General features: G+C 44.9%; 1 protein-coding gene across 1 annotated transcript in view; it reads right to left on the minus strand.

Moving 5' to 3' along the window:
- Nucleotides 1-11,728, minus strand: part of ADGRA3 (adhesion G protein-coupled receptor A3) — a 124,729-nt gene extending 113,001 nt beyond the window's left edge. Inside the window, exon 1 of the mRNA XM_013061530.2 lies at nucleotides 11,198-11,728. Within this exon, the coding sequence (XP_012916984.2) occupies nucleotides 11,198-11,451 (254 nt within the window). The 5' untranslated portion in view covers nucleotides 11,452-11,728. The remainder of the gene's footprint in view (nucleotides 1-11,197) is intronic.
- Nucleotides 11,729-12,074: the final 346 nt, after the last annotated feature.

Genomic DNA, 12,074 nt, shown 5'->3' on the forward strand with positions numbered 1-12,074 from the left:
TCCTTGTTGAGCATATGGGCAAAAATCCTCAACAATTTCAGAATTAGCAAATTGAATTCAACAATTTAGTAAAAGGATCATTCACAGCCATCAGGTGGGACATATTCCAGGAATGCAAGGATGGCTCACTATCCACAAGCTCAACACGATGCATCACATTAACAAAATGATAAAAATCATATTATCATCTCAGTAGATGCAAAAAAAAAAAAAATAAAAACGCACTTGCCAAGTACAGCATCCACTGATTAAAAATTCTTTAGAAAGTGTGTTTACAGGGAACATACCTCAATATAATAAAGGCCATACATGACAAACCCACAGCTAACATCATATTCAATGCTGAGCCAAAAGCTAATCCTCTAAAATCAGGAAGAAGGGCACCCAGGTGGCTCAGCCAGTTAAGCGTCTAACCCTTGGTTTCGGCTCAAGTAATGATCTCAGGACTGGGAGATGGAGGCCCTGTGTTCAGCAGGAAGTCTGCTTGAGGTTCTCTCCCTCTCCCTCCTCACGTCCCGTACTCACGCTTGCACACATGCACTTGTGCACTCTCTCTAAAATAAATTCATCTTAAAAAAAAAAAAACCTACAAGTTACTCTTATCCTGATACACAGTAAGTAATTTATAGAACTGCTGAATCACTATATTGTACACCTGAAACTAATGTAACACTGTACATTAATTATACTGGGAAAATTTTTCAAAAAACCATACTATAAAACTATGGCAATCAAAGCAGTATGATACTGACACAAAAATACATATAAATCAATGCAACAGAATGGAGGGCCCAGAAATAAACCCATGCTGATATGAGCAATTAATCTACAACAAAGGTGGCAAAAATACACAATGGGGAAAAGACAGCCTTTTCAAATAAATGGTGTTGGGAAAACTGGATAGCTACATGCAAAAGAATGAAACTGCACCACTTTCATATACTACAAAGATAAACTCAAAATGGATGAAAAATCTCAGTGTAAGACCTGAAACCATTAAAAACTCCTAAAACAAAGCATGAACAGCTATGTCTTGGACAATGGCCTTAGCAATGTTTTCCTGGATATGTCTTCCCAGACAAAGGAAATAAAACCAAAAATAAAGTATTGGGACTAAAGCAAACTAAAAAGCTTTTGTGCAGCAAAAGAAACTATCTATAAAATGAAAAGGCATCCTGAGAGAAACATCTGCAAATTATATATATCCGATAATGAGTTAATATCCAAAATATATAAAGAACTCACACAATACAACACCAAAAAGAAATAATTTAAAAAAATCCTAATAATTCGATTACAAATGAGCAGAGGACCTGAACAGGCATTTTTCCAAAGAAAATATGCAGATGTAAAGATGGTCAACATCACTAATCATCAGAGAAATGCAATCAGAACCACAATAAGATGTCACCTCACACCTGTCAGAATGGCTAGCATCAAAAGACAAGAAATGTTGTCTTAAGTGTTAGCAGGGATGTGGAGAAAAGAAAACCCTTGTGCACAGTTGGCAGGAATGTAATCAGGTGCTGCCACTGTGGAAACCTGTAAGGAGGCTGCTCAAAAAATTAAAAAATAGAAATACCATATGACCCAGTAATTCCATTGCTGGGTATTTAGCCAAAGAAAACAAAAACATACGTTCGGAAAGATATATGCACCCCTATGTTTACTGTAGCATTACTTACAACACCTAAAACATGGAAGCAACTTAAGTGTCCATCAACAGATGAATGGATAAAGAGGCGGTATATACATACAAGAAGATATTACCGAACCGTTAGAAAGAATAGAATTTAGCCATGGATGGACCGACAGGGTGAGTGAAGTAAGTCAGAGAAAGACAAGTACTATGTGATTTCATTTCCATGTGGAATCTAAAAAAACAAATGAACAAAAACCAGAAAGATGCAAATAAGGAGGAAAAAACTGGTAGTTGCCAAAGGATGGATGAAACGGGTGAAGGGGATTAAGAGGTACATACTTCACTTCAAGCTACACAATGTTACATGGAAGAAAAGTACAGCATAGGGAATGCAGTCAACAATACTGTCATGAGTTTGAATGGTGACAGATAGTAATTATATTTACTGTGCTGAGCAGTGCATAACGTATAAAATTGTCTAATCACTAAGTTGTATACCTGAAACTAATATAAAACTGTATAAATACTATACATCATTTTTTAAAAGATTTTATTTATTTATTTGACTTTTTACTTTTAAATCTTATTTTATTTTAAACTATTTTAAATTAAATTAAATTAATTAAATAATTAAATTATTTTAAATCTCAATAAAAGATTTTATTGAGACTAAGAGGGAAGCAGGCTCCCCACTGAGCAGAGAACCTGATGCCATGCGGGGCTTGATCCCAGGACCCCCAGACCATGACCCGAGCCGAAGGCAGAGGCTCTAACCCACTGAGTCACCCAGGCGCCCATTTTTTAAAAAATACACTACTTCAGAAAATACCAAATACTTTTCCATTCTATGTCTCTTCAAAACAGGATCATTCGAAATACTGTTTTTCCTTTTCTTTCCTGGTTTTAACCTCAAGGAATCCTTTAAAATGTACGCTTTTATTAAGAATTTATAAGATTACAGTTCATTGGGGAATACAATTTCTTCCTATATGCGATTTACATTATTTTCTTTGTATTTTTAAACCAATAAAATGAGTAATGAAACCCAAATATTAGCTGCCATAAGAGAATGTGGTAAATTTATTAAAGTTGGATACTAGAACCATTAGGAAAAAAAGAATGCCACTAGAGAACAGCAAATATTAAAAGTGGATTCTGGTCTTTGGACAAACCCTGCTGTATGCGGAAAAGCCAGATTTAAGCCTGGACTTGCAGCTTTACAAAAAGGAAAAAGAAGACCCGGGGTGCGGGGGGAGGGTGCTGAGGGTGGGGGGGGATTTGTCCTGAATAATTCTTACACAATCCATTAAACTCTTTTTGTTCCCTTTAAACCCTGAATAGGAGGGATCTAAGGACAAGAAATGCTTCCCTGGTGACAAGCCTTGTGTTCTGCTTGGTACTAAAATACACACGTGCCTTCTGTGAGATGCTTTCTACATCTCTGCTCCCCCAAATCCAACAGGCAGGCCCTTACCAGACAAGCAAAATTTCTGAAAAGTTTAGTCATGAAGAAAAAAAGAAAAACAAACAACAACAAAAAAACAGCTTGGGAAAGGATGCTTACTTTCTTTAAAACTCTCTCCTCAGATTAAAATCCTCTGCATTTGAACAGAATTCTGCAAGCTACACCATACACAAAGCATTAAAATTATATTAAGTCTTAAAATAAATTTAGTCGGGCAACAATTAAAACCTCATTGAGCACGTATGCATCTATCAATTCCTTATCTTTGCAAAACCTGATTTAATAAGCTACTAAAATTTAAGGGACTCTGTATCCTAATTTTTGTCTGTGTATGAAAAAAATGTTGACACAACAATAAACGAGCTGTATTCTCTAGATTTAAAGTTCCTCCACAGGAACACAGCCAATATTTCAGACATGCAGCTAAATAGGAAAAAAAAAAATCATTGATGATACTAAAACTTTGCACTGTCTTTTTCGGACTTACTTTCAAGAGATTCTACTTCTGATTTTGGGGGGCAGTGGGGGGAGACCAGTCCACTTTTCAAAAACATCATTATAGGCTCCTGAGAAAAGCAGGTGAACTGGAGCAAGGATCTCCAAAGGTTCATGTGTTCTTTTGTTCCTGGTATTCTAACTCGTGGTTTATTGCCAAACCTACCAACTTCTCTCATACACTCCTGACAATGCTGGAGCACTCCAAGCAGGCAAGAAGCAACAAGATTCAGAGGATGGGTCATGTAACACCTTCTCACCATATTGGAAAAAAATTAATATTTGGCTTTTGCCCCAAATTTTGCAATATTTCTGAGCAACTTGCCACCATACTGTCTCATGTGCACAATCACCACACACATAAGATCACTTAAATCAACTGTAAATTGGGGGGGGGGGGCTGGGTGGCTTAGCAGGTTAATCAGCCAACTCTTGATTTTGGCTCAGATCAGGATTTCAGAGACCCGGGATGGAGTCCTGCGTTGAACTCCAACCTTAGTGGGGAGTCTGCCTGAGATTCTCTCTCTTTCCCTCTCTTTGCCCCGCCCCCCGCCACCACTCACATACATATACCCACTGTCTCTCTCAGGCATCTTGGGATGCCTGGGTGGCTCAGTCAGTTAAGGGTCTGCCTGCAGCTCAGGTCATGATCCTAGGGCCCTGGGATCGAGTTCCGCATCGGGCTCCTTGTTCAGCAGGGAGCCTGCTTCTCCCTCTGCCTGTGGCTCTCCCTCTCTTTCTGACAAATAAATAAATAAAACCTTTATAAATAAATAAATATTTTTTAAAGGAAGTGTAACTATAAACATTTAACATACCCTTGAACTGGGGTATGTTACCCTTCTTGAACTGGGGACCCTACAGCCATGAAATGCTGCCCAAATAAATAACTGCTCTCATTTGCTGTAATAGGGTAAAAATCTGAATTTACACCCCTCTTCCACCCCTGCACTTGTCCTTTTGTCCCACCATACAGTATTATCTTTGTTAATATGACTCTCATCAATAAGGAACAACTATGTTCTCACCCATACTCTAAGCACTGGGCTAAAGACAGGTTTCCCAATCCTTCCCTTCAAGGTATGTGCTCTATACCCTATGACCCTACAATTAATTGCACTACTGGGTATTTACCCCAAAGATACAGATGTAGTGAAAAGAAGGGCCATCTGTACCCCAATGTTCATGGCACCAATGGCCACAGTTGCCAAACTGTGGAAAGAACCAAGATGCCCTTCAACAGACGAATGATAAAGAAGATGTGGTCCATATATACAATGGAATACTAAGCCTCCCTCAGAAAGGATGAATACCCAACTTTTGTATCAACATGGACAGGACTGGAAGAGATTATGGTGAGTGAAATAAGTCAAGCAGACAAAGTCAATTATCATGTTTTCACTTACTTGTGGAGCATAAGGAATAACATGGAGGATACTGGAGATGGAGAGAAGAGGGGGAGACAAACCATAAGAGACTGTGGACTCTGAGAAACAAACTAAGGGTTGGGGGGGTGGGGGAGTTGGGTGAGCCTGGTGGTGGGTATTGTGGAGGGCACGCACTGCATGGAGCACTGGGTGTGGTGCATAAACAATGAATTTTGGAACACTGAAAAAAAAATCATTAAAAAAAAAAAAACGGTATGTGCTCTAGGAGAACAATATCAAGTGTCACATAAAGTGACACACAACACAGATGGTAAGCACCACCTGGGCTCAGAGAAGGGACGGATCAAAAGCCAGAATGGGAGAAAAAAGCTCGCAGCAGTGAAGAACCCAGAATTTACCAGGACAGGGATTCCAGGCAAAAGTGACAGACTAACCAGAGACACATAGGAAACCAAGTCTAAGCCCTGCTCAGGGACAATGAGAGGCACACTTAGATTAAGCAGAGACTTTGGGTATAGGACCAATCCTTAGATGAAAGAATCATGTCTTATTTTTCTCCTTGAACAGCCCTAGCACTCAGCACAGCACAGTGCCTACAGTATTCTCCGTGACTCAACCCACGTGCAGGAAAAGAAAATGGAATTTGTACTGGGAGTACTGGGAAATGAGGCTGCAGAGGTAAGGAAGACTTCGAATTCAAAGATAAAAACATAACCCTGGGGCACCTGGGTGGCTCAGTGGGTTAAAGCCTCTGCCTTCGGCTCAGGTCATGATCCCAGGGTCGTGGGATCGAGTCCCGATCGAGTCCCGCATCGGGCTCTCTGCTCAGCAGGGAGCCTGCTTCCTCCTCTCTCTCTGTCTGCCTCTCAGCCTATTTGTGATCTCTGTCAAATAAATAAATAAAAATCTTAAAAAAAAAAAAAAAAAAAGGAAAAAGAAAAACCCTGACCCATAAGACTTCAGGCCACAGCTCTAGTTTCTCCTTCTGATGCACTTCCTGGGCCAAGAAGCCACCAGGCCAGTCCCGCTAGTCACACCTTGGGGCTGAAAGCGGCTGGACAAAGAACTGAGCTGACCATCTCTGTCCCCTCGAATCTGACCACAAGGCAGAAATAGACAGAAGTCCACTCTGCTGAGGCTTCTGTGATCCCCAGCGTGCTCACTCTCCGTTTCCAGAAGGACGTCCCACTCCTGTGTCTCCTTCCACTCCGCACCACCTGCTGCCCCTTTCTCCTTCACCGTGCCTCCCTGAATTCTTTGGGAAAATAAAAGCAATGGGGCAGAAACTCCCAATATCCTCTGCTTCACCACGCCCTTCTCTCCTGACATGGGGATGAACTGCGCCCTTTGCCAGCAGCACCTGCTCCCGTGCGTTCTCCCACCCCATCTCACTTTCCAGCATCCATTTCTCCCACTCCCAAGCTATTGCCCAGTGTATGCTCATTAAGTGTCCCTAAGAAACCTTCCTTCACCCCCAAATTCTTCCTCTTTTTTTTTTAAAGATTTTATTTATTTGATAGAGAGAGACAAGAGAGAGAGGGAACAGAAGCAGGGGGAGTGGGAGAGGGAGAAGCAGGCGTCCCGCCAAGCAGGGAGCCTGATGCGGGGCTCGATCCCAGGAGGCTGGGATCATGCCCTGAGCCAAAGGCAGATGCTTTCTGCTTAATGACTGAGCCACCCAGGCGCCCCAGTTCTTCCTCTTTCAGATGCTACTACTACCGTCCTCCCGCCCCTCCTACTCCCTCAAGCTGCCCCAACCTGCCCTCATGGCCTCCGGTCCACAGAGGGCGCCAAAGCTCCAGGCCAGCCAACTCAGTGTCCAGCAACTCCGTTTCCTAGATTTGGTCTCTCAGCATCTCTCAACTGCGGAATCCTTCCTTCCTTCAAACCTGAATGTACCTTGGCTTCTACGACCACATTCTCCCCTCTAAGTCCCCCACCTGACCACCTGCACCTTCTCAGGCTCCACTACTGGTCCCTGGAGTTTCTGCCTGAGCCACCTCCCCTTCCCACCTGTACATACTCCCCTAACTGACCTCCACCACACCTGGGCTGTAAACACCCAATACAGCCCACTGGCTCCAAAAAACACCACCTTTCCCCTGGAGTAGAACCACTCTGTCCACACCCCTACCCTGAACTCCAGAATGCCCCACTCAATCCAATCTTTCCCTTTCCTCAGGCCATGCTCAAGTCCAAACTTCCATTAAACCTCCCAGCACCACCAAAGCCCCACTGATGTCCCCTCTTATCAGGCTTCCTAGAGCATTTAAACAGTTGGCACTACAGGATTTATTATTTAATCACAGATACTCTACAATTGTTCCCTAAATGCTGCTTTTGTGCAAAACCTTTCTTCCAACTAGGTTTAGGTATCTAAACAATACAAGCATTCCCTTTTGTGTACCCTCGTTGATGTCTGGTTATCAGGTCTTTGACGGCAAAAACAAGCATAATGTTTTACAAAGTAAAAAACAAAACTCACGAAAACAAAACTCACGCATTATGTTACTTTGATGAACAGTCTAATAAAAATATGGACTTTGTCCCGAAGTTACTTGACAAATCATAAATTAAAAAAAAAAGAAAAAGAAGAAAACCTTTACCTAGAATCATTATGGGTAAAAACACATCTGATTATCAGGGCTAAATTTGTAAAAACCTTCTATCACTGAAGACTTAATAATTTTTAAAACAAAATATCGAGCAGCATTTCAAATGAAACACATGAATAGAATAACTTCTATTTCCAACAAAAATATTGGAAAGTTATTCTATTCATGTGTTTGGATATAAATAATAGGGCAGGAATTAAAGAATTTAATTCTTTAATACAAAAGACTACATGATACAGGAAACAAGAGTGCTTGAGGATTTCTGGTGGACTTCTTCATAAACCCAGTTAAATAAGAAAGTAAATGTTGTGCACTAAGGTAGTCAAAGTATATGAGCTCTTGGCTATGCTGAAGTACAGTTTACCCCCTAGGTAGAAATTACCTTATCTTCCATTATTTAAAAGAAAAAAAGAAAAGAAAAGAAAAATTCTATCCCATCAATTTTCCTTGTGGCAGCCATATCATAGTTCTCCTGAAAGACGTTGGCCATACCCAAGGGATTAAAACTCAAGCCAGAGATACTGCCTGGCCTTGACCCCGCCTTTACAGACTTCTGTGACCACTCCAGGCAGTGGACACTTGCCCTTGACATCTAGCAACACTGACTGCACAGAGCAGCAACACTGCTGCCTCCAAGCCTGAGGGCATGCCTGGGGGTGGGGCGGGTCTCCCACTGACCATACTCCTCATCTCCTCCCCTTGACTTATCACTCACTGTTTTGTTCACAATTATCCATCTCATCCTTCTCAAGTTGGCTCAGGAGCCTAAGATCCTGGATCCCACCAACTATGTCCCAAGGGGACTTTGGTTGCCCTCCTGAGTTCCTTTTGCTAATGTGCACACCAGTATTAGAGCATTTACCATACTGCTCTGAATTCATGAATATTTCTCTCCCAATACTCATATGTTCCTGAATACAGACCTTGTTTTATTTATTTATTCTTTAGTGAGTTGAACAATATGCCCCCAAAAGGAGTCCAAAGTTCTCACACCTGGTTACCTCTACAAGTGACCTTATTTGGAAATAAGGTCTTTGCAGATGTAATTAAGTTATGCACCCTTAGATGAGATCATCCTGGGCTTAGGGTCAAAACTGAACTCAATGACTGGTGTCCTTATAAGAGAAAGAACAGTATCTGAAATATAGAGGCACATAGGAAAGAACCGACCTTAAGACAGAGGCAGAGACTGGCGCTGGGGTGCTGCAATCCAAGGCAGGTCAGGAGCTGAAAGGCCCTTCAAAGAAAGCACCATTCTGACCACCCCTTGATTTTCCAAATTGTGGCTTCCAGAGTTGTGAAAAAAGAAATTTGTTGTTTTATGTCGCAGAATGTGTGGTAATTTGCCACACCCTGAGGAAATTAACACCTAGTCTAAACCTCAATGTGCTGCCTACTACCCAGGAAACACACACACCCACAACTGTTGAACTAAGAAGAAAGATAAAGAGGAACCTGGGTGGCTCAGATTGACCCAGCACTGGGCTCTCTGCTCAGCAGGGAGCCTGCCTCCCTTCCTCTCTCTCTGCCTGCCTCTCTACCCACTTGTGATCTCTGTCTGTCAAATAAATTAATAAAATCTTTAAAAAAGTACGAGGTGGGGGGAAAGAGGGGGAGGAGGGGAGAGGAAGGGGAGGAGGGGGAAAGGGGGAGGAAGGAAAGAAAGATGAAGGTCTGGGGAAAGATGAGAAAGCATCTGAACTGCACAGCGGAAATCTGGGACATGGACCCTGTCTCTCAATCTCTATAGGAACTTGGGCAAGTCACTTATCTGCTATGATTCTCTCATTTATTCCCTAGTAAATTGAGGGGACTGGCCCAGAAGACCCTCTCCCAGGTCCCATATACCTTCACCCAACTTAATCCAGAATGTCAGCTGATCCTTAAATTAATTCTAAGTTCTTCTCACTCACTAAATTCTGTTAATTTTATTTTCATCTAAAGAGGTTTCAGGTGCAAAAAATACTGGATTATGACATTTCAAAGGCATTTATATTTTAATCTGCTCATGAAAAATTCACTGAAATAGTTTAACAGGTAATGTGCTGAAGAGTGATTTTCCATACCTCCTAAAAATCTGCAAAGCAAACACCATTTACGAATAGCCCATTTAATACTGCTAAAACTGCTGACATTCTGAAAAAAACTTGACCTAAACTTGAATCAGCTGGAGTGCCACTGATCCAGAACCCAAATGTATGATGACTAACTTCTGCAAAGTTATAAAGGGATACCTCCAACACAGGGGTTTTTCTCTACTTGACTCAAGACTATAATTAAAGGTCTCATATCCAAAATTTCCACTTCAAAGAATCTGGCTAAGAAATAAATAAATACAGCTGCTGCCACTACCAAATGGTCAAGCGTCAGTAAAGGAGTCAAACAAAAACTATTTTACCCATTTTCATGCCTCCATAAACAGAAACACATACAGTTTTCCAGTGTTAAAACTTTCGTAATTCAAACAAATGGAAACGAGAGAACAAAGGTGTAATAAAAATTATTACTTCTCTTACCCATACATCCCACTTAATTTGGGTTAAATTAAAAACCATATTTTACGCCGTATTTTAAACCATATTTTAAGCTTTTCATAGGTCATGGAGCTCTCCCTGCTTTTACAGTGGTAGCCTTGATTCTTCTTTAGGAAACCAACCAGAAGAAGATAGAGGGGGCTCGTATTTCAGTTCGACAAAATATCCACTAGAAACACTTAAACTTTGCCAAACCATTTCATAGTTCCGAAAATAAAACCAAGTGTCCAGCCAGAATGGGCAGAACCACATCTGCAAAACTAGAACGTGAGTCTGAGCACAAAGGGTGTTATGAGACCAAAAACTTCTCCTTCCTGGTGGGAAACTCACCTCAAATATCAAGACCCTCGAGATGGAAGGCTCAAGAAACCCAGTTTTCAATCCCAAATTTCTGGACTTTTAAATGAGTGCTCAAACCCATGAAAACCGTACTGGAAGGTGCACCTGAAATGTTCCACCTGAAATGTATTTTCTCGCCCTTAGTAACAACTCCATTTTAAAAAGTGTTCTTTTACTATGACAAAACTAAGAACGGAAGGCCAGGGGAGCCTGGGGGTTTGGGAATTACACACGCGGGCGTTCCAAGTCCCGGGCTGTTTTGGTATTCTGCAAACTATGCTTGCAAACTTCACGGCCGTGTAAGTTAATGTGCACAGAAGCGGAAAGTCCCGCGCTTCTACGGAGCACTGTGTTTTCTGGGAGCCCCAGCACGGAATGAAAGAGCTACAACTCCGCCGACTGCATGTTTACTTGCATCCTCACGTGGCACCGCGCAGCCACAGGAGCGCTGCGCCCTGACTGCGCGGGGCGCGTCGGGGAACCCGAAAACTTTTACTTTGCAAACTAGCGGAACTGGAAGGCGCCGCTGGGGCAGATTCACTTGCCTTCCCCAAGATGCGCGCCTGCCAGGCCAACCACCCCAGCACCACCCGTGCCTGCAGCTTCATTCGCACAAAGGCGCGTGGGTGCCGGCAGGACCCCTCTCCAAAGTTGCGCGGAGAGAAAGCCGCGCGACCAGAAAGCGCCCCAGGGAGACGACCCGGCGCGAGGCTACTCACAGGGTGACCGTGCGGTTGGGCAGCGTGTCGGGGGGCAGGACCTGCGCGAGCTCCAGGCTGCTGCACACCACCTTGCCCTCGGCGGCGCCCGCCGTCCTGCCGGCCCCTCGGGGCCGCCCGTCGTGCTTGCAGCCAGGGGGCAGCGCCGCGGCGCCGCCGCCGCCTCCGCCCGCCAGCAGCGCGAGCAGCGTGAGCGGCAGCAGCAGCGGCGCCGGCCGCGCTGTGCGGCCCCGCCGGCGCCCGGGCGGCTCCATGCGGCGGGCCGGGGCCTGCGGGCCGAACGGCGGCGGGCTGGCCTAGCGGGCCCGGCCGGCGCCCGGGCTGGCGGGGGCGCGGCGCGGGCCCGGCGGCGCCCGGAGCCTCATGGCGGCCGCAGGACGGGCCCTCCTCGGCGCCAACATGCTCCTTTGTCCGCAGCGGCCGCGCTCGGCCTCCGGGGAGCCGCGGGGTCACGGCCGCGCGGGTCCCAGCGCCGCTCTCTGGCCCGGCGGGAGCGCCGCCTCCTCCTCCTCCACCGTCGCTGCCGCCGCCTCCCACGGCCACTGCCCGCGGCGGCTCCTCCCCGCCCGCGGCCGCCGCCGCCCCTTTCCCTTCCTCCTCTTCCCTCCTCCCCCTCCTCCTCCGCTCCTCTCCTCGCGCCTCCCGCCGCCCGCGGCTCGGGTGAGGAAGAGCGCGCTCCGGGACCCGCGCCGCCCGCCGGGGCCCGACCCCCGATGCTGGGCTCGCCGGCCCCGGCCTCGGCCTCAGGCCAGCAGCTGTGAGGGCCCCGCGGGAGACCGGTAACTCGTGAAGAGGGCGGAAGAAAGTTCTAGTCCAAACTCCAGCCACGGTGGCCACTCGCCCTCGCTTCCTTCTGCTGCCCTCCAGACAAAGCAGC

Source organism: Mustela putorius, unplaced genomic scaffold (assembly GCF_011764305.1).
Source record: "Mustela putorius furo isolate JIRA1106 unplaced genomic scaffold, ASM1176430v1.1 tig00000083_pilon_pilon_pilon, whole genome shotgun sequence".
Classification (NCBI taxonomy): Eukaryota; Metazoa; Chordata; class Mammalia; order Carnivora; family Mustelidae; genus Mustela; species Mustela putorius.